Source organism: Sphaerodactylus townsendi, linkage group LG07 (assembly GCF_021028975.2).
Source record: "Sphaerodactylus townsendi isolate TG3544 linkage group LG07, MPM_Stown_v2.3, whole genome shotgun sequence".
NCBI lineage: Eukaryota > Metazoa > Chordata > Lepidosauria > Squamata > Sphaerodactylidae > Sphaerodactylus > Sphaerodactylus townsendi.
The window spans coordinates 76,516,328-76,540,012 of record NC_059431.1 but is presented as its reverse complement, the minus strand read 5'-3'; the positions used below and the strand labels follow the sequence as shown (position 1 = coordinate 76,540,012).

The window sequence follows — 23,685 nt, the reverse complement described above, 5'->3', positions numbered from 1 at the left end:
GTGAACAGAACTGGCCTTATGACAAGTTTTCCTAAACCAAGGCCTTATAATATTCCATCCAGGAGATCACACTTATCTCTTTAAATACTGCACATCTTGGTCACAGAAGATAGTTGGCAAACAAGGCAGAATACATTTTATCCTGTGTGGAACTTGGTAGATAAAGGTTGCATTTGAGTCCTTGAGGTACACTAAATTTTATTATTATTATTATTATTATTATTATTATTATTATTATTATTATTATTATTATTATTATTAATAATAATAATAATAATAATAATAATAATAATAATAATAACTGATGTTGTTTTGTTGTTGTTGTTGTTGTTGTTGTCGTTATTGTTATTATTATTATTGTAGATTTCACAGCTGCCAGATCTTTAGCTGGTTGTTGGCCTTCATTATAATTCGAGCTTCACCCAGAGGCCTAGGAAGTTGTAATGTATTGGCGTAGTATTCGTGCGGATCCCAGCACATTTTTTCTGTATTCTTGTTTGGTTTTCTGGGTCTTCAACAAATGTCTGTTCTTCACTTCAATCAATGCCTGTTCTTGACTTTCCTTCACATAATCGGCTACTACATGCTTCTCCTCTTCCACTGTTTGCTGTACTTGCAGTAAACCTCTGCCACCAGATCTCCGGGGAAGGTATAATCTATCAGTATCACTGCGTGGGTGTAAAGCATGGTGCAGTGTCATAAGCTTCCGAGTTTTTCTATCCAATGCTTCCAACTCAGCCTATGTCCAGTTGATGATTCCCGCAGTGTACCTGATGACAGGTATGGCCCAAGTGTTGATGGCCTTGATGGTATTCCCGCTGTTTAATTTAGATTTCAAAATTTTCCTGACCCTCTGCTAACAACAGTCTTTACTTGCCCGTGCTTGATATTATCCAGCTGCAAAATGCCCAGGTATTTATAAGCTTCCTCTTGGTTGCACTTGATGAGTTGGCCATCAGGCATATTTATTATTATTATTATTATTATTATTATTATTATTATTATTATTATTATTATTATTATTATTATTATTATTATTATTATTATTATTATATTATTATTATTATTGTTGTTGTTGTTGTTGTTGTTGTTGTTGTTATTATTATTATTATTATTATTATTATTATTATTATTATTATTATTCGTTCGTTCGTTCAATTTGATAGACCACTATTCCCGAAGGGCTCATATGGCTTGTGATGGATAACTTCAGATGGATTGTGGCTCCAAACATGACTCTGGGGAAAAATTATCTTCACACTCACTTACTTTTCCTATTTAGACTAATAATAGGTTAAAGAAAATCAGTGCATTAAACCTCATCGACAAGAAGTGTAAAATTAAACCAATTAAGTTTGCACTGGTGGTTGCTGAAGGAGCAAGAATTATTTTTCATTAAACTGTAGATCCTTCTTTTTTGCTTTGTTCTTGGAGTAGAGTCTGAAGTAAATTCTACCATTTCACTGCAAAAACTAAAAACAAAATTTTAAAATTATATTTCCCTTAGCTTTGTTACATCGATGAAAACTGATTTTTGAGGACTACAGAACACTTTTCTTCTGAACCCAAAACAAAGTATATAAAGAAACATACTTGTTGAAGTTGATGAGGTAAAAAAAAGTTGTTTGTGGGGCTTGTCCATTCCAATGCACTGTATAGCTCTTTTGAAGCATCACAACAGGTTGGTATTGCTGGAAAGCAGCTCTCTGATTAATACCTCGCAGTATCATAGGGTGGTTTGGGTATTCATCCCGTATCATACTCATGTTTAGACTTTGTGGGTTCCATGTCTGAACATATACCTAAAAAGAAAGCACGTATTAGTAAGGGAAAGTGTTTTTTAAATGATGACAATTACATCAACTGGAAACAGTACAAATGAAAAGGAAGGAAATACGGCCTACACCCTTACATGTTTGCATAATCTGGTTCAGATAAAAATCCTGTTTACACTGAAATACATGAAGAATAAAAACATATAAGCAAAGGCTCAGTTCAGATAAGAGATCCATGACACAATATGATAAGCTGCAGTACTGTAGTCAAAGCTTTGCTCACAGTTCGAGTTCAGTCCCAATGGAAGTTTGTTCAGGTAGCCAGCTCAAGGTTGACTCAGTCTTTCACCCTTCCAAGGTCAGAAATAGAGTATAAACCACCATGTAAACCCTATCTGCCTAATAAACATCATGATGTGATATCATGCCATGCATCAGTAATGGCTCACTGCTTGCATAGGAGACTACATTTACCTGTACTGGTTTAGATGAATGCAAAGGAACTACAAATTTACGAACAGCACTCGTCCCTCTTATCCATGTCACTTCCTTTATCATTTCCTGTTTACAATTAACCAAGTTTGAATCTCTGGACTATGGCTGCTGGTTGCCCACCAAACTTAAGTAAAAACCAAGGAGTTCTGATTCTGGTTTTGAGACCAAATACTAACAACAGTTTGTCAACTCAGATACCAGAACACACTATGGTTAATGTAAACAGGAAACAAAGCAGAAAGGCAGCACAGGAGTGGAATAATAAATACTCAAGCCCGTAGCCTCAAAGGCAGTATAAACAGAACGCCTTCTTCAAATACCCCATTCTTTATTTATTGCTTGCCTTCCTTACTGGGAACATTACAGAATATAATGCAATCACACACAGTAAGACCATACATGAGCAACCCAATAAGACTAGCATTAAACAATAAGAAAATAATCTGAACAGAAAACTGTCTTCCGGGGTAACTAAGATCTTTCTAAGATTTTACACAAACAGGGAAGACTAAAAAAAAAAAGTTAGCAAGCTGGATAATTTTTGCACAGACCAAGACAAAATCCAAGATGAAAAACGCAACCTGTCTAAATATTTTCGGAAAGCTGGTGTGAAATCAGAAGTTGGAAAATGCCAGGCCCTCCTCTCTGCTGTCCTGAAAGGCCAATACAGTAAGACTCCTCATGAGATGAAAAAATATCCTTGTGGATCTGGGTACATAGAAACAGTAGAACATGTCCTTCTCCGCTGTCAGTTTCACAAAAATACACATATTAGTTTTACCTCACCACTGTTGTATAGATTCCCAGGTCATATAGAACAATTTTGTATCTCCATGTTGCTTACAGATACCAATCCTGACATAAATTATAGTGTGGCCAGGTTCTGCGTAACTGCACTCAAAATACATTGCAGGATGGTCTATGCAACACAGTAGGCTTAGTGACTTGGTAGCTATAGCCTTTAATTTAACTATGTTAGTGTCTTTTTATTCCTATCCTCTTTTTACATTTTTTATCCCTTTAAAATACTTATGTTTACTGTTTTACTGTTTTATCTTTTATTTCATTTACCTTATACTCATCTATGACTGTAATAGAGATTTAATTGATTGATTGAAATTGGAAAAGATTTAAGTACTTCCAGTTATACGAATGGAAAGATCGCATGGAATGCTATCATTACAATGCAGGAATATGTCATTGTGACCTTCAATACCCAATCCTACATTTATGGAAAATCTCTTTCCCCTAAACTCTCTGCTCTGAGACCATTGAATAGACTAAATAATATATACGCACCTTTAAGTTTACTGAATAGATGACATTATATATGTGTGTGTGTGTGTATAAAAGTTTGAGAAAATGAAAGACAAAACTGTTGCTTTTCATGTTTTACATATATTAACCACAAAAATATGCAATAACATCTTTAACCTGAGCATAGTTCCCACTGCAGATAACTCCATTCCACTTGGTCTCATTAACACAGTCTGGATGCTGAATCAAGTAGTTATCCATTCTACCAACGTAAGTGTCCTTGTATCCAGTTACTGATCCATCTACATCATGGAATATAGAATTCTTGTCACCATCGAGATCACTCTCTTCAAACCAAGGACCAGGCTTTCCAAAAAAGACTTTTAAAAAAACCTTAGAAGACAAGAAGAACATCAGTCTCTTCCCTTAAAGCAAATTTAGTAGCAGTACAATTTTGTTGTTGAATTTGGTATGGAGCTGCTTTGTTCTGGAAGTAGGGGATGATGTGCACCAAATATTATCTTATACATCATAATGTGGAGTACCTTGGGGGTGGAGGGTAGAGTCAAACACTCTCCAACCTCACCTAGTAGGAATTAGAAATGCTAATAGACTTCATGGCTGAAAACTATTCAATGGTCAACTAACACCTCCAGCTAGAAGCTGACATCCAGAAGGAGATCTGAGAAATAGAATATGCTAAAATGGAGATCTTGAGTTGAACAACAGGGGTGGGCAAACAGAGATAGTAAATCCCTTGTAACGGAGGGGGAAGAGAGGTCTCTTTGGCTGTAGGGGGAAGGAGTTATCATACCTGAGTTCCAGCTGAACGCCGCCATTGCCATGTGGGGAAATCACACATGGGCTGCCTGGACACAGGCACCAAGGTAATAAGTAGCTTTTAGAATGCTGTAACATCTATGTTATAGAACCTGCCTGAGGCCGTTTCCGCGCGGGCCAAAAAAGCCAGTAAAAGGATGGTAAAAACAGCGTTATAGGCAGGAAGTTTGCACAGTCATTGCCGCAGAAATGACGCTGCAGTGATGCAGCAATGCTCCAGCGGGCCCACAACAGTTTATTTGAAAGTCGCTCACTGAGCATGTCTTTTCAACAACAACGCTCCACAGTCGGCGTCGTGCAAAGTGCCCACCAGGAATTGGTGCCACAGAGCCGACCCCCCACAATGGCAGCCCACACTGGCCAATCTTGGCGCCGAACGCCCGTGACATCTATCCTGGGGGGAAAAGAACAGTTTGCAAAGCACCTTTCCAAGGGTTAGGAAAGATGGAAGAGTGGTACGTTGCCAGGCAGAGACTTGGGCAGTTACTACAGGTCATGATGGTGCAGGGTCCACAGGGTCAGTGGGGCTTTTCCACCACAAGATCTTAGTCAACAATTTAACCTCAAGAGCATAAAAAACAAAAATGTTTATGAGAAAAGTGGTGATACACTTTTGGCATTTGGGATGCAGCTATCTCAACATAGAGCAGCCATATATGCACCATCAGACTTTGAATAAACAGAGAACATATAGGTGCTAAAAAAGATGCTGTACCAAAAGTTTCACCATTGCCCTTAAAGTTTGTAACAACCTTTCTTGCAAACTTAACTATAAAGAGAGGTCTCAGGGGTTCATTTCCTGATAGCTGACCTAAAGAGGTTGAAAGAGAAATGTATCTGGGCATCTCACTATAAAACTGTCTAGAAAAACAGTTTTTAATTGAAGTAACTAGAAAGATAGCTTCAACTCTGTAGGTTTTTTGTAGTGCAAAGTTACAAAATAGCAAAAAGGACAACATTCAAGGCATTTCTCAGTCAAAGTTCTACATCTATCAATCATCAGATATAATTATGATTATGATCAGAGCTCAGTAGCCTAGTGGAGGAGGCATTGATTAACAAATTTTGATATTGAAAATCAATTAAGGATGAAACAGAAAGAGGGGGGGTGTTATCCTGCTGTTCCACACAATGAGGACTTTCAAGACAGTGAATAGGTAAAAACACACGCATTAAAAATCAACTTTACAAAACAATACATTTATATATAAATGTGTATGTATATATATAGCAGAAATTAACATTAACAGGGATAAGGACCAATACAGGAACACAAACAAAAAAATCTTTACCATCTGGAGGATGACAATGATTCAGGGCTCACGCTTATGCACAAATAACACCCGGAAAATAAAAATTAACCCACCCTAACCTTCAATAGTAATCCCACCCTTATTTTAGTATTTCAACCACAAAACTTACATTTTTATCAAATTTCACTAGGGAAATGTTGTTTTTTGGTGTTATTTGCCAGGTATTTTTCAACGGAAATCCAACAGCACTGGTGAATCTATCTGACGTTGGTACAAAATTGTTAAATGTGCATCTGGTGAGATGAATAGGTCCATCATAAATCTGAAAGCCTCTGATTGGGAACGTCCTGTTAAAGCACACATATTTAACAAACACCTTTTTAACCATAAGCACACATCTTCACGACAAAAGCAGCAATCCTATGCAGTTACCAAATAACAAGTTGATTGGATCTTGGGCTCATTCCGCACATGCAGAATAATGCACTTTCAAACTGCTTTCAGTGCTCTTTGAAGCTGTGCGGAATGGCAAAATCCACTTGCAAACAGTTGTGAAAGTGGTTTGAAAACGCATTATTTTGCGTGTGCGGAAGGGGCCTTAGTGAGGTTTGGTTCTGAATAAACAAGCCGAAAATTGAATTGTAAAAGTTCAATATTCGTGAACTAAGGTCAGTGAGATATATTTTAAACTTTGGCCAGCTGTGCATTAAGAACAGTGCTCACACATGGGACTGGTCATATTCACATCGTATTTAATGAACTTTCTATTCCTGTTTTACCCCAAGAGACCGAGCCCATTCCAGCATGTTCAAACTAGCTGCACAAAATCGTTTGAAGTGAGTGTACACTTCAGCCAAGGAACCACAATCAAGTTTATACATGAACTCAACACTTAATTTCCATTGTCCTTTGGAAGCCCTTTATTTAAGGACATTTACAGACAACAGCATCTATTGTAGCTGATTAAATCAAAATAGGAGAAGGCAACTACAAGAAAATGCCACCAAATAGTGGCCAAACTGTAGGCAATTATCCCTCTTTTTGTAACGTACTTTCCACTCGAATCCTGCTAATTCTTTGTGCACCCTACAGACTAACACAAATTGCATAAATTGCCACAGTGGTATATTAATGTGCCAACTAGGGTTCCATCTGAAAGCAACCTTGATGAAACTGTACACATTATGATTGTTAAAGGTGATGACTACTGTGTTTTTTTTTCAATGGGACTTACTGCCAAATAAATGGGCCTACAAGTGAATGGCTCTCACATGGTATAAACAATTGTATGGGACAGAGCAAAAGTTTCCAAAAGTTAAGTTTTTGGTTTAAAGTTTGTTTATCTCATAGCAATCAAAGGCTGCTAATTTGGGCTTGCACTATGTTCTCACCACCATGGCAATACTTCAAAGATAATCATTCACATTACAATTTAAGTCGCAGAGAAATAAATGGGAAATCTGGAGAAGGGGAAAGACTTATTCTGCAATACCGTTTGCACCAACTCCTTGCTGATTTCCACAGAAACATCAGAAGCAAAGCAGTTAATCATGGAAGAAGGGCTCAAAAAGCTTATGTTCAAGAATCAGACTGACTGCATTTTTTAAAATCAAAGAAAAAGTTCCATTTCTGGAAAGACCATCCTGTTCTCTTACCGATTTCTAGGCAGGGTGCGATTTTTACTGTCAGTTCCTCCAGTCCCCCAGTATTTGTTCTGGCCACCCAAAAAACCATAATTCTTGCTTTCACCAACAAACAGAGAGTTTCTAACTTCCTGGCTGGAGCCTTCATCTTTTGGGAAGCTTCCATCACTACAAAAACACAGTCAAGGGAGCATGTTCAGCAAAAGGATAATTTTATGACTTCCAGGAGGCAATATTATCTTCTCAACAACAAAGCAAAAGTCATTGGGCTCCTTTTTGGAAATTCTAAATACAAATATTTTTATGGTAAATCAAAACCTAGATCATAGGAAACCTGTGGTGAGCTGGCTTGGAACCCAGGTCTCATCACTTGGAGTCACTGACACAAGAAACCCTTCCATAGCTATTACTGTTTTCTTTCAATTCATTACAACAGCACAATCTATATGTGCAGTAATTAAGAGTGGCTGAGATTTACCTTGGCTGCCGTTGCTGCCCGGGGATGGGGCAGGGAGAGGGGCAAGCTCAGCGCTGGCATCCAGCCCAGCAAGGAGCTGGGCCACAGAGCTGCCGGCACAAGCAAGTGATGTGCCTGGAGGAGGCAGGGTCATGGCCTTATATGGGCAGGCCGAGCCATCCTGCGCCTCTTCTTGCCTGAGCATCGACAACTTCTCCTGCCCTTCCTACCCTGTGGGTCTGAGTTTTTTGTTGTTGGCATTCTGATTATAGTGATTGTTGTTGTTATTTGCATTTCATCTGTCACAGCCTGGCGGGTTGCGCGTGGGGACTGATCCATTCAGGGGAGGAGGAACCTGTGTGCTGGCCTCCCCATTTGGTGGGGGCCTCCATAACAGGCCTGGTGGGGGAGCGAGCCTGTGAACCACATATCCAGAGACCAGCGCCCAGATGGCTCCCACTATCTTGCTGCTCCAGGTTTTTCCCCATACATCAGGCTGGGGAAAAGTAATTACTGGGGGACAGTAGACGTGCTGCCCAGTGCCAAATCCGTCCCCTATGCTGCGCCTCTGCTTCTTTCTGCTAGCAAAATTTTACCCACAAAATGGGTTTTTGTGTCTCCTTCTGCACCCTCAGACCACTTCCTCCTCTCCTCGGGTGACAAAGGAAGACAGGTAAGAAAGTGCAGAAATTAACGGCAATAGCACTAACCTGGCAAAGGTCAGGCCTATTCCATTGTCAGCAAATCTGGAAGAGAAAAACCATTGTTATAGAATGATCAAACACTATGATATAACTTCACACAATACACAATATGAAACAAATAAGTTGATTGGAAGGAGCTTGAAAGTGACTGTACTAATGTACACTGTGACATTAGGGCAGCACAAACATTTACGATCAATGTAAATTACTGTATAAAAAGATTTCTGAAAGATTTGTTTTGTAAAAGGAGAGACAGAATAATGCTTTTTTTAAAAAAAAATAAGGAAAATTAACAGCCTGGTCTTAGGCATATTTATGCAGAAGCAAATCCAACTGAGTTCAATTTGACTTCTTTTTCCAGGGAAGGATGTGTAAGATCACAGACGGGTAAATCTCTCAGAAAAAAATGAAAAACTACAATGCATTAAAAACTAAAAGCTATATGAAATGTTTCAGAAGTATAGAAATGACTGGCTTGTGTTTAGTTCTTAAAAACTGCTGTGATGCAACATTCGGAAAAACACATTGCTTAACTTTTAATGAACCTCCTTTAAATACATTCTTGACATTACTCCAAATTCTAATGAAATTTCCATCTAGATCTGCAAACTCAGCCTCATTCAAAGTCAAGGCAATAACCCTTAATAGGTAAACTTGGATATTTGTTAAGCTTTATATTATCAGACATTAACAGTACAAGTTTTGCTAACACAGCTCTTGCTGCTCAAGAGATCGATTTACTTATAGCAACACACAGATTGTAGCACTTGAGAATTTACCCAGAATTCTGGATGATGATGTCCCCCCCTCTGACCCAAGCCCCATGATCATTGTTTTTGTAAGCTATCAGCCCATCTATCACAGCAGCAACACGGGGCTTCTCAGGATCTGCATCTTGATGGGGCCGGAACCTGGTAGAAGAAAAAAAACATCAGAAATAGCTGTTTAGATACTTGTACATCCAAAACTACAGTTCAGCAAGCAAACAAGATTAGTTTTTGCACTGGGAATGAGGCAAAATATCTGCATCAAGAGGAGGTTGTTCACTTCACATCTGGCCTGATCTCTATTTTACAAATGGCTCTTTGGATGATTCAAATTTTATGGGCCTATGGGCAACAATGTGTTGAATGTAGGCAATTCAGGGGGTTCAATCCTTTGGATTATTTTTTGATCACTTGCCACTTCTGGAGCTTTTCTGTTTCTTAGGAAGGCAAGAAAAATGGCAGTGATATGGAAGAGATGAATAAATGTATTAAGTTATTTCTGAACGCATCGATGGTTGAAGTGCTTCTATATAGTTTCCACAGATGAAGTTTGAGTCCCCAATACTGATAATGGGACACTAAGACACTAAGTTCTCACTATACAACAATAGCTTCACTTAACAGCAATTGTGATTAAATCCAGCAATTCAACAGACAGGAACACAAAAGAGTTTATTGATCAAGGTTATTAACAAGACCGAAACGGAATTTTTAATGTAGCCTTGGAGCAAGATCTTCCCAAAACTGAATTAAGAGATCAAACAAACATGCTTAAATGCTCACTCCAAATTAGCAGTAAATTTATTTGAAGTTTAATATTATGTGTTTGTGATACTGAAGTATTTGCTTTTAATTCTAAATAAAAGTTTATATTTTTAAAAAGAGATCAAACAAACAATGAAAGTGTCCTGTATTTAATACTGTAATTATTTTCAGGGAATATATTCTACCTTGCATTGTTGTCCAAACAGAGATACTCTCTTGGGTCTTCAGCACTTGCATGGGTGGTTTTGACACCTTTATCAATCAATAAACCAGCCTACAATAAATAAAATAAGTTAGGCCTCCAGTTATAAATTCATCTCCAGGTACTATTTATTTACTTCATTTATATCCCACTTTTTCCTCCAGTGGAGGTACAAAGCACCTTACATCTTTTTTTTCATTTTATCCTCACAACAGCCTTGTGAGGTAGGTTAGACTGAGGGTGTGTGACTGGCCAACAAGCTTCCATAGTCAAATGGGGACCTGAACCTGGGTCTCCCAGATCCTAGTCTGACAATCTAAACAACTACAAAATTCTGGCTCTCAATTATGATGTAAGAAACAACTCTGACCAATGATTGTAATACAATATTATGTATAATATGTTACAGCTCTTAATTACACTTTTCTAATATGAAAAAGACATAGGATTATATTCTTGAATAGAGCCTGGATCTTTCACAGACTTAAAGAAACCAGGAAATTGCAATATTACTTAAAAGTAAAAATGTCTGAATACACGACCTTCAGGAGATCAAAGGGAGATGCACTGATATTCTCTTTGTGAACTAGCTACAAAACTAGCTTTCAAATTTCTACATTAGGTCATCACTGAACAAAGAGACTATTTGACAACTCTTCAAATAGATTTTGAGGGATTAATTCTCTCTGAGACATGACATCATTATTAATAAGATAGCTTACACTCAATCAACTAACAGGATACTTTTTAGTTAAGAAATAAACAGGAAAAAGTACCACAAACTGTAACACTGCTTAATTTGATATTAAATGCATTTCATGGTGAATTTCACAGAAAGACCCAGAATCAGTTAAAAGCCCAGAATCAGTTAAAAGCAATTTAAAGAAATTTAAATTGCTCTTTCTCAGGATTTCTAAGAGTTTTATAATATCAAAGCATGACAGACATAAAAATGTGATTGTATTTAATAACATAATTGGAACCTCTCCTGATACACAATCAAAAAGTACTGATACATAATCAAAAAGTACTGATACACAATCAAAAAGTACCCTTTTACACTGTTTTAAACCCTTTTACACCATTTTCACACTGTTTTCACACTGTTGTTTTTGGCCCATGCAGAATCAGCCTCTGAAAATCTGTACTGGAAGAATGGAAGAAAGAATGTGCTTCATGCCTTTATTCCATGATGCAGCAGTGACAGACAAGAAAGAAGAAATGTTCTTGCATAGTTTTCAGTGGTAAGGAGAGAAATGGCTGAAAGGAAAAGGCAGGAAATGAGAATAGGATGTAGATGTTGTGAAGGGTCTGCCTTTTCCCCAAGTGTTAAAGGGCAGGTTTGTAGAGTTTCGGTCATTTAGATGCAGAGGCAACTATAGGAGAGAATTTGTAAGCATGAAGGAGGGGTGCTCATCAGAAAAGAGGTATATAAATACTTCTCTTATGCATGAAGATTTATCTTATGCATGCAGATTCTTTCCTGCAAACAACCCACTAGCTGTTTTCTCTCAGCTAGGGTTGGTTCGGGCTTTGGAGCCCAGCTGAGGGGAAAACGTGTGTGTGAGTGTATGTGTTTGGGGTGGGGGGCATCTGGAGGACAGAAATTTGTATGTGTGGATTCTTCCCTGAACATTTTCCTGATTATACACTTATCATAAGGGGAAAAATACAGGTTGGGTACCCTGCATTTTCCTCCTAATGTGTAGATGTATCCACAACTGCATATCAGATAAGGAAGGAGGCTTATTAAGATTCCATGCCTTTGGCTCTGTGATAATAGGTTGCAGGGATTTCTATACACTTCTTATATAATATTCTTAGTCTCAGAAGATGGATCTCCAGCAAGTGGGTGTAATTTCAAATGCTGAACTCTTGGGGGAGTGAAGACCTATTAACAAGTTGTGCACAAGATTTTCTAGTCCATATGAAGGTTACTGCAGAGCAACAATATTGTTTCAATTGACTTTGTAATCACTCAAGGAGCTTTTTTAGACTCTCATCTACAGCAGTGTTTTGTAACTGTACACAGCTATGCATAGAAATAGATACATGCTTTGTTCACGGTGTTTTGTGCAGGGATTGAGCAGAAGCATGGTTATTTCCCAGGATTGTCCATTAATTGCAATATCAGTGTAGGAAGAAGAGGCAGAGGAGTTGGTTTTTATAACCAGCTTTTCTCTACCTTAAGGAGTCTCAAAATTGCTTACAATCACCTTCCCTGCCTCTCCCCACAACTCGGACCTTGTGAGGTAGGTGTGGCTGAGAAAGTTCTGAGAGAACTGTGACTGGCCCTAGATCACCTATTATGCATCTTGTGGAGGAGTGGGGAATCAAACTGGTTCTCCAGATTAGTCAGCAGCTGATGTGCTTTCAATTACAAATTAAACATATTTGCTGCAACATAAATATATATTCCAACAGGAAGAGATTGATAATGATTTGCATTTAACGCCTCTTCAAAAAGTTCCTCAGTTCTCAGAAACATTTAAAGCATATCATGTAACAACTGGTTTAAATTAGAATTTACTTAGTAACTACCTACAAGTTTGATTTATATTTAAGCTGCAAACCATACATAACTCTGCAGTTCATAAGACTGATTGCTTACCTTAAAATTGGAGTGAACTTTATTGTTATAGAAAATTCCTAGTGGGGTGAGTTCAGCTTTGGTTTCAGGAAACAACCCATGAGATTCTCCTGTAGGAATCTTGTGAAATAAATACCATATTCCAGCATCCTTAAAATAAGAAGGAATAAATAAGGATAGTCACAGTGATATTTTCATCAATACATCACTGAGTCTCTTTGCTTAATTTTGTATTTTGTCCTCATTAACCAAGGAAATTGTAGTAACTTTCTGGTTATTATACAGTTATTAATATGTACCCTGCCCCCACTTTTTAAAGAGAAGAGTAGGCTTAAAAATGACTTCCTTCTCTGGTCTGAGGCAGAAAGTAACTGATCCAGAGGAGAAACATTCTAACTAAATCTAGGCCCAGCTGTCTCTCTATTCAGTGGGTGGGCATATCACAGGCAAGTAGAAAAAGAAAGGATTCAGCTATTCATGTTTTCCTTTATTTTCTTGTGAAAAGTCTTTAATGCATTTATTGCTCTGTTTCACATTTTTCCTGGATTGTTTACATATTCTTGTATGTCAAAAAAGGAATCAGTTCCAAGTATCTCATGTATCAAAATGTTTGCCCAGAATACATTGCATATTTATACAGTTCCAAATGGTATATTACTTTTCGCAGTGTCATCACATTGCTCCTGCCTAGCTTGCAAACTCCCTGGTTTTCAAATTCTCCATGCTCCTCTGTACAGATTTTTACATCTGTCTTCATAAACAATAAAATTAAACTAAATAAGCTAAAACTTCAGTCCATTAGGAATATTATTACATGAACCTGTTAAGAATATGAATAGAAATCCAAACTTCAAAAAAGTAGTTATAATTTAAAGTACGCATTCTGTTTTTCACTTAAATTCCACAGCAAGGATAACAGCACTGATATACTGCTAGTTTTATACCAACTCATTTTTATACTAGCACATTTTTTCTGTTTTAGAAGTGTGCCCAGTGTCACACCCATATTTTTATTTATTGGACCTTTCAAGTTCTAAGGCAAAAACATTCTCCAGACAAAGTGTTATGTTTTCATGTTCTATTACATTTAGGTCCCAAACAACAGTCTCATTAAAATATACTTTAGAATGATACAGCATAGAAGTATTTTCTTCTGAAGATGACATTCACAATACAACCCTATGCCCATTCTGCAAATATGGAGCCTTAGCTTGAGCAGAGGAATAAAGATACGTTCATTAAAAAGTGACCTTCACACAGTAGAAGATATGCTTTTGTTTTGGAAAGTATGTCTAGTCAGTCACAATGCCCAGAAATCTCACCTGTGAGCCTGCAGCTACATTATTTATCAGGTGATTGTTGGGATGAGAAATCCAAAAGGTTGAAACAGCCCTGCAACATATGAGTGAAGCACAATGAACAATATGAATAGCTCATCTCATAGAAAGTTCCTACCTCCAGTATCAAGTAATAGTTTTTTATATGCAATATTCTTTGCCTTTTCAAAGTTTTCCATGCATTGAGTTTTAGGGTTAAAATGGTGCATATGTCAGCATTTCAATTTCTGGCAACAAACTGGGATACTTTTAATCTGTTTTTTTATTTTTAAAAACTGGCTTTCCCGCACTGAGGATTAAAGAAGTAAAATTACACACAGTTTGAATTTTCTCTGGAAGGTGGAACATGTTCACGTTGATCCATGAGGATCAAAAACATTCTTGACACATTAACAATATTTGCTAAAAATGAGGTTCAAAATGCTTAACATTTTACTCCAAAGAACGGTAACGTTGTATTCGTTATTTTTCTAAAGAGCTATATTGTAGCACATAGTTATGTACCAAGTTTAATCTTATTTAAAAGCCTTTTAGGCTAAGCTGTTTTTAAAGTCATGCAATATGTCTCATGATCACGAGAGATCTTATTCTGGGTCTTCTATAAACAAACTAAAAATACTACCCACTGTACCAAGCTGCCTCTTTAAAATCTTCAGCGTTTAAGTCCTTAGCAGATAGATTGACCTTGAAAAGGAATTTCTCCTGAATAGATGGGCAAGACAATATGCACAACCATTATAACTTTTTTGTGCCTCATGCAGCCAGCTACTCACATGCAGTCTGTAGCTGGCACTGGCACGTACTTTCCATATACTCGATCCCTCATAGCCAGGCACATTGTACTATTCCTGTCTGTGGGAAGCAGCATGCCTGGTTTAGTGACCAGCCCCAGATTATGAAACAGTGTATTCCTCTGTTCGATGCCATCTTCCAAGAAAAAACAATGACCAAGTGTATCATACCCAATGGTGTCTTTTATCTGCAGAAATAAACATTCGTGATGTCATTCCCAACTGCTTTTACAGACTTGAAAAATGTATGACATTTTTACTATCATGAGTGTCAGCAATGAAATAGTTAAACTGAATGCATCCCCCACTCTATGAAAATAACCTCTATGCAACTGCAGAACTTTAGTTGAAACTTCAAATTCCAGCCATCGATGCAAGAAGAGTAGTCAGTATATCTTGTGCATTGCTATTTCTCCAGACCTGTCTATAGTCAGCAAGAATCCTGTCCATTGGATGTCAATTACAACAAAAATATACTTAAAACATCTAAGTAAATGCTAATGAAAAGTCTGAAACCTACTATGGGTACTATGTTGTCTCATGTTATCCTGCAGACAAAGCTGCCACTGAAGACTCAAACTGCAGGGTTAGTCATTTCAACCGAGGTCCATTTTTGAGTTGACTGAATTATGCTTTCCCTTAAAAGGAGCTTTTACTGAACAGAATTAATAACTGTGTGAACCTATATAATAGGTATTCCCACATGAACCTACCCAACCTCTCTAGTCATCTTCAGAAAGCTGGCTTCAGCTGCCCCCACCTTCTGAGGTTAGAAGGGTAGCATCTCAAAAAGAGAAAAAGAAGAAAAGATTGTTTCAGTTGTGGCGCCAAAACTCCAGAACTGGGAGATTCATTTGCCTCCTTAATTGTTGTTTTCCATCAGCAGCTGTAGACCTTTTCATTTTGATTGGCATGTCTTCACTCACTCTTATTAGTGTTGCTCCCTGGTTTTGTGTTTGTGCGTTTTAATTATTTTATATATATTTGTACTATAAATGTTGTTTTAGTATATAACATGTTGTAATGTTTGCCACCTTGTGGCCTTGAGTTGGGTTGAAAAATAGAACAGAAATGCTTTCAATAAAATATACAAACAGTGAAATCCCTGTACAGCAGTGTGCTGGAAAAATCATACTACCAAGGTAACAAAAGAATGTCCTAATGTTATTCACAAAATGCCAACCCAAATACACTAATTTATGATGGTTCCTGAAGGCATCAAGCTTTGGGAAAATGAAGATCAGATTGCCATTATCTTGCTGAGGAAAGGCAGATCCATTAGAATCAGCCATGTGAATGCCTAAGTCCTAAAGTTATACATGACAGTTACACTTCACAGTAATAAGTATCAAAGATGACACATGGATCAGGTTTAGATCAATTAGCTTTTCTGTTGGTGAAAAAGGAAGGGCAGGGTCCCCGCTGACCACCAAAAAAAGTAATCCGATCAGGATGAGCACTATAGTTAAGAAGGAGAACTTGATGAGATTGAGTGGAAGAGATGGCTAGATCCAAACTCAAGTCAGTTCCTCTAATCCTCCTCTAAATAAGATGCAGGTGTAATGCCACTGGATTCCCTAATCATTCTAGGAAAATCTAGAACCATTTATTCCGCGCCCCACTGCAGCCTCACAGGTCTGTTTCAGAGTGGATGCAGCCGAAATACTGCTCCCATGTTGGGAAGAGGGGTTTTCCATCTCTTTTAAATGGGGCACAACTGCAAACAACAGTTCTATTTAGCACAGTTTCATTAGTTACACACTTAAAATATAAATTAAAGCATAACATTTTGGCTCTCCACAACTCTCTTTACAAGTTATTGTTTATTCATTGCTCTTACCAACAAGCCATTTGTTGCATGAATGGCCACACATCTGGAGAAGCAGTGATGAATTGAAAGACCATCTAGATAAGTCTTATAGCTGTACCCTCCTTTCTCATCCACATCTCCACAGCGGTGAAAGTGAACTGAGTAAGATCCTTGCACCTGTTGACCCATTTGTTTTAGTTCCACATAGGAAAGATGTACAGATGTAAAATTTTCCACAATCTGAAAGAGAATAATTCAACTACGTATTCATTGATTACTTTTATTTATTTTTTTAATTAACAGTTTGTCAGTTATACTGTTATGGCACCCATTTTATCCATTGCAAACATAACAATATTAAGGACCATGCAAACATAACAATAGTTATGACCATGCAGAACAGCCACAGTTGAAATTCAATTGCAGTTACAAAAGTAATGGCTGTTGTCAGAGTCCATATTTAGCATGAATAAAATACCAACTTCAATTACTAGCAAAATGCTGGGATCCTCTTAACTAACCTGATCAGTAAAACAAGACTATATGGCTGCTCCAGTGCTCCCTCGTCACACAATCCTACTGTTTCTTATAACTTTTATGAGCTACAAAACCCTTGTCCAAATCAGTCAAGAATAATTGGAAAATAAAATCTCTAAATATGCCAGCTTTCATAATCTTAAAGAAGCCCATAAAAATGCTACATAGATATGTTCACATTCTCATATTAGGATCCTTCCTTTAATCCTGACTTTTAAAAATCTGCTCTTTAGACAATTAATTTAAACTTTTGAGAAATACTGTAGGCAGTTCAACTTGTTAACTGGCAAGTCCAATGCTCTCCCAAATAAAAATTAATATTTTGGGACCTTTTCAATCAGATGCCGAGCTGACAGGATGCAAATCAATTCCCCCAATCCCATACCTTGATATGTCCGCCAAAAGTATCAAAACTGAAGAACTTGCAGTCCTTGCCAGTGTAGCAGGAATCTTCTGTTTCTCCCTTAATTAAGATGTTCCTGGTGAGAACCCCAACCTCTGCTCTCATGTCCACTCCATCAACAATTTCTCCTATGTGAAGGAACTGAGGAGTTTCTGTTTCACAAATGAGTTAAAGTTAAGGAGAAAGAAAGTAAGCGAAAGAAAACAAGACTTGCTTATCTAACATGCATATGTTCAACCAACTAAATAACAAAGAACAAAGAAATTACTTGTGGGAGCAGGTTCAGGAATTAGAATCTTAACATTAAAATGATCTACTCATGGGCAATCCTCAAAAAAGAAAAATGCAGGTGAAGGGATTATTGACATGGCATTCAAAATATACTCATTCAGAGCCCATCTCATGATGAGTTGCTGAAATTATAAACCACACATTGGAACAGGATGCTGACAATAGAGAGCTAAATTAATAGCTTCAGAAGTGTAAGTGACAATATTGGCTTCTGGTTCTCTTCAGATTGTATAAATCTTTCACCTTTTAAAAATTGGCTTCTGGAGCTTTATACATCTCATGATTGTATAGAAATAATTTTAGAGCTATTTGCAAATTTAAGAAGCGTACAAAATGGTAGTGGTGATTAACTGTTCTGGGTAATGCTTTTAATATCTTTTGCACTTTTGTTCAATGTAATGTAAATTGCATGGAGTTCCTAGAAAGTCAGTATATGAAGATGTTAGAATATACTGAAAATATCTCCCACAAATTTTCCTACTTTTATTCCTGTTTGAAAAAATGTTTCAAAAATAATGCAAAAATTGTTTTTAAATGTTTCAAAAATAATGCAAACTATGCAATATAAAGGAGGCTGCACCTCACATTAAAAACTGGAGCTGATTTTCTTGCACCCAAACCCAGGAAAATTGCAAATAGTCAAGAGAAGAAATTTGAAAGGGATGAGGATCTTGACACATTTTTGGAACACTGAAGAAAATTAGATATTAAATGAAAGATGGCTGAAGAACAACTTCCATGTGGGAATAATTTGTTTGCTTTTGCTTGTTCACATGCGAAAGTTGGCACAAGTTTTCTGCAGATGCTTAAGTCTGAGGACTAAAAGAAGCACAGAAAAAAATAAATAGAAGATGAAGAATTCGTATTTGAAGCAGAAGGGGCAACACTTTACAGACCAAAAATCACCCAACAGAATACTCAGGATTAAAATAAAACTAAATGCATGGTATGCAAAAGGAAATAACATTTCTAAGCAGAAGCCAAGTACTCTCACACTTTATCTGAAGTCCAATTTGTACTCATACCACTGTTACATCAATGACTTCAACTCTCTTTGGCCACACTGTTTTCCCGGTCGATTCCAGTTTTCAGAATTCTCAGAGAACAATCCGGGGGGAGGGGGGAGATACAACCTTGGGAGCAGCAAGGGGTTGCACTGATATGGCTTCCCACTCAGTGTAAGGGGAGAATACGCCAACAGAGGGACTATTATGCTGGCGGCAAACAAGGTAATGGCAACCCTCTGCTGCAGGAACCCATGCCAGCGGGGGGGGGGGGGGGGTGATGGCGAACCTTTTTGAGACCGAGTGCCCAAACTGCAACCCAAACCCCACTTATTTATTGCAAAGTGCCAACCCGGCAATTTAACCTGAATGCTGAGGTTTTAGTTTAGAAAAAACCAGTTGGCTCTCTCTTCCTCTGCCCCACCCGCTTGAGCAGGGGCCAGCCTGCTGTAGGATCCAGCAAGTCCTACGCGCACCACTCTGTGCCTCTCTAGCCTCTCTGCCCCCTCTGCACACACCCCCGGCAGCAGCTACCCGGAGCACAGGCACCAGGCCCGCCAGTCCTCCCTGCTCACCGTGGTGCGCACACGTCGTGCTCAGTGGCCCAGGCCAGCCTAGATGGGTGTGTGTGTGGGAGGGGGGTGATTTTCCACCCCTACATGATGAACTCTATATGTGCGTGTCCACAGAGAGGGCTCCGAGTGCCACCTTTGGCACCTGTGCCATAGGTTCGCCATCACTGTACTAGATTCTGAAGTACTCAGATGATACACATTTGAGTACTTCTGCAGATGGGTTATTTGTTCACAAAAAAGGACAGATTTTGTTAAATTCAGTGCTACTTAATCATTTTTAATGAAGTATTTCCTGTGGGAACAGGTGAGATAGAAATTTGATAAATAAATAAATAAAATACTCACTTAAAATGTGAAATACAGAAAAGTCATTAAAAGCAAGGAGCAAATAAAAAAGGAGAAAGGTTCTAGAATAGTTGAATACCTCCTCAGCTATGTGGAAGGCACCAATCGTCTGCATTTTCAGCACCAGGTGAAAACAGATTTATTTTCTGTTTATCTGTTTTTTTCTTTCCTTCCTGATACATTGGCTGGACTACTTATATGAGAGCAGATTACTGGATATAATCTGCAGTTTTGCAATTTCTATGGCAATGCTGTTTTACAAACTAATTCAAAGGAGTTTTATACAGCTTTGCTAGTTTGCATTTTATGAGTATTTTCATTCTTCATTATCTGTGTGTGTGTGTGTGTGTGTGTGTGTGGTTTTATTTTTTTTAGTCCTTTTGAGCTTCCCCAAGAACCTATAATGTTGAAGGGCAAGACAGAAAATATTTTACATAATTTGAGAAAATACACACTTTGGAATAGCATGCCAGATATAGTACGGAAAGTTCCTACACTGTTTTCCTTCCATAAACAGTAAAAAGTGGGATTATTTTGACACATGTTTAATGGAAATAATTAACCAATATCTCTGGCAGCTGCTGCAGTTTTAATAATATATTTCAATATATTTTGTAAGCTGCCTTGGGCACATAGAAATGATATATTTTGAACAAATTATTACAGTTGCTGACGAAGACTGACTAGCATCTGAAGAGTTATAGGTTTTGCAGATTGAGGACCATGGCTTAAGAGGCAATCCATCTCAGACTAGCATATCTTTTTGTGACTCTAGGTTTGTGTGAACTGCAGCCCACTTCCACAGCCATCCCTACCCAGCAAGTGTGACAGAAAAAGATGGAAATAAGGCCATAGAATTATTATAAGAAAGTTATTTAAGAACTGGAGCAGGGCTGCTACATAACCACACAGCGATCAAATGTATACCAGGAAAAGTCATAATATACATAACATATGGGCAGACAGGTATTTAATTTAAAAACAATTACACTTATAACCAGTGGCTATTAGTAAGATTTTGGATGGTCAATGAGGCAGCAAGGAATCAACCAGAACGTTATGAACTACTGAAGAGGCAGGAGATTTAAGAGATTATAAAACACTGATTTCCCAACAAGTCATTCTTTGCACCAAAGGCATCTATCTCCCTGGCAGTTAACAGCATCAGCATACCACATGACATAGGAAATGAGTATTCGGACATTAACAGCACAATCCTAAACCAAGTGGCGAAACTGCTCAGGACAACAACTAAGCAACACAGCAGTATAACTCAGACATATTGTAGCCTAGCATTCCACAGACCCTATGTCAGCAAAAGAGCAGAAAGGTGTGTGCCAGGGAGGAGGAGTGTTTGGTCAGCATAATAATCAACCCATGCCAACTAACACTGGTGAAAATGCTGACAAAATTAAAAGCACTCCTACTGATCTCAATGGAGGTGAAAGACAAAGTCCTCCTCCATCTCCCAACCTTGCTACACATACACAACAACGCTGCAACTTATGGTACAGAGCACATTTGCAGACTGGCACAGCTCTCCTAAGAAATATACATTCTACATATACACCTGCCAGTCAGGATGCCCATAGCTAAGATGAGAAAAAGCATGGCATCTCTCTGGGCTCATATCAGGCATACTTAGAATACACTGGCAGGACAGATGAAATCTTCTGTGATAGAAACAATAGAGAAAGGACACTTTGCGTGAACACCCAAGAAGAATAAACATTGTTACAAGTACTGCTAACACTATGGTTCTCAGAACCCTTACAGGTACTTACTGTCAGAATACAAAGACCAACTTGGTCTGATACAAGGACAATGTACACCTCACAGGTAAACAAGGAAATGGAATCATTTGCCTCAAATTTTGACTGCAGCAAACATCTTTTTTCTTCTGATCCAGTGACATGCACATACTTTGTACGGGCTCACTTACTGTTGCATTTTATGAGTCTTGGCTCACTCATCAGTGGTTAGCAGTCTCCCATGCAGGAGGCACATGGAAAACATGTCAAGTTCAGGGTGGTGGTGGAATCTGCCCTTTATGATATGGTGCAGAATAAGCCTGAAATACTAACAAGATCCATGTTGCATTATACCAGCAAGACAAGTTGGGGAAACAAGGATTACTGGTGAACACCAGCCTTCTCAACTTTTGCTACTGTTGGTCAAACACTCATTATCCCTTTTGACCTGCAGGATCAGAGCTCCATGGAGCAGGTCAAATATTACAGAATTCCAGTGCCTTTCCCTACAAAGGATGGGTAACTATTGGCTCAATGAGTTCAACAAATCAATCCAATCCCAATATGTGGGAACTCCCAAGAATGAGGAAAGGAAGGTATAGGAGCTGGAAGAGTTTCTCAGTTGGGCTGTCTTCTCAAATCCATGGCTCACACTATGTATAGAACAGAATGAGCTCACTTGCGGTCTGCTACTATACAGGACATTAAACACTTGCATCTCCGTTGGCTCTTTTCAGGCAGCGATACAACAGGGATAGATGCCAAGTGGACCCCATCCACATTGAAGTTCTGAATCCATTGCATGACACACAGTTTTGGTTGTCTGTGTATATTTAGCTTCTCTGCTGTGGGTTGCTAATTCTTTGTTCTAGCCTGTGCTGGTGTCATGATGGTGCCATGGGGAGTGGGGAATCGCTTTTGCAGGTGCTATGTTATCACTTCTAGCTGTGGCCTTGCAGCTCTGCAGCTGGGAAGAGATTCCAGGCCAGACAATGAGAACTGTCTGCTTCTCATGTGGGGGCGGGGATTTTACACTCATATTATCAAGAGTTTGGCATGGTTTTCTCCAGAACTCTCTTTCTATGTTCTTGACATGTCTTCAATAAAAGCCTTGAACCAATCAAGTGATTTCTTGTCTGAAGGGGGAATCTGACAGCTGGCATCATTGGAAGCTGCTTCAAGAGCAGCAGTATGACCAGCATAGTTGTTTTTATTTTGGAGTCACAGAGAGAGGTCTACATATGATTTTGCAGTCTGTTGGCAGCTTTTAAATACACAAGAGTTTCCTAAGCCAAGAGACCTAGTAATCCCATTCTGAATACAGATCAAATGAATTCTATTCCTGATGCTGTTCAATAAATGTTTGGATGGTTCCACAGCTGTATCTGTTTTAATAGGCTTTGGTGGATACAGATCTATAACCATAACTTGTTAGTTACTAACCTCAACTATCTTCAGCATGGAAGTCACTGGGAGAGGGCCAATAGGGTCCCTCCAATGTTGTGGCCTAGCAAAAAAGACAAAGAATCATACTCGTTCACCATTCCTGCTCCTGATTTATGAAACTATGGAGGATATATGATGGGAAGGAAGCACTGAGAACAAAAGTTTTTGCAAAGAAGAACAGCAGGCAGAGAAAACCATGAATCCAGTAAGGAGTAGCTATATGAGAAATAACTGGCTGCCACTACAAGATTTGTCTCTTAACTAGGATCTGAAAACGTCTTTTTAACCCAATTAAGAGAATTCCAGTTAGCCTCAGCTGCAGATAGTTTTGGTGCCAACAACAACTTAACCACAGTGAAGGATGGTAGGACAAGAGAAAATGTACTCCTGAGAGCAGAAAAAGGGAATATGAGCTCCTAAATATTAACTTCACTAATTAGATAAAGATCACGTCTGCCATACTTTCATGTCTTGCCTCATGCTCACACACATACCCTCCAAAACTTTGCATGAAGAAGCAATAGTGACATTAAGAATGACAAATGCCTAAGAATGACAAACCCAAAACCACTGAGTGAAAGGAAAGCACACAGAAAATTCAGTGAAAAAACAGAGACTTATTTACAAAGAGTAAACTTTATTTTAAT

The 23,685-nt window shown here is 38.3% G+C and overlaps 1 protein-coding gene across 4 annotated transcripts in view; it reads right to left on the bottom strand.

Moving 5' to 3' along the window:
• CEMIP2 (cell migration inducing hyaluronidase 2) overlaps positions 1–23,685 on the bottom strand; it is a 60,009-nt gene that overhangs the window by 8,186 nt on the left and 28,138 nt on the right. For all 4 annotated transcript variants that reach the window (XM_048503460.1, XM_048503459.1, XM_048503458.1 and 1 more), the window contains 12 exons: positions 17,609–17,778; positions 16,717–16,926; positions 14,859–15,064; positions 14,071–14,140; positions 12,770–12,898; positions 10,142–10,230; positions 9,204–9,335; positions 8,431–8,466; positions 7,276–7,431; positions 5,790–5,967; positions 3,705–3,920; positions 1,594–1,802 (listed from right to left, as the gene is read on the bottom strand). In XM_048503460.1, the coding sequence (XP_048359417.1) occupies positions 1,594–1,802; positions 3,705–3,920; positions 5,790–5,967; positions 7,276–7,431; positions 8,431–8,466; positions 9,204–9,335; positions 10,142–10,230; positions 12,770–12,898; positions 14,071–14,140; positions 14,859–15,064; positions 16,717–16,926; positions 17,609–17,778 (1,801 nt within the window). The remainder of the gene's footprint in view (positions 1–1,593; positions 1,803–3,704; positions 3,921–5,789; positions 5,968–7,275; positions 7,432–8,430; positions 8,467–9,203; positions 9,336–10,141; positions 10,231–12,769; positions 12,899–14,070; positions 14,141–14,858; positions 15,065–16,716; positions 16,927–17,608; positions 17,779–23,685) is intronic.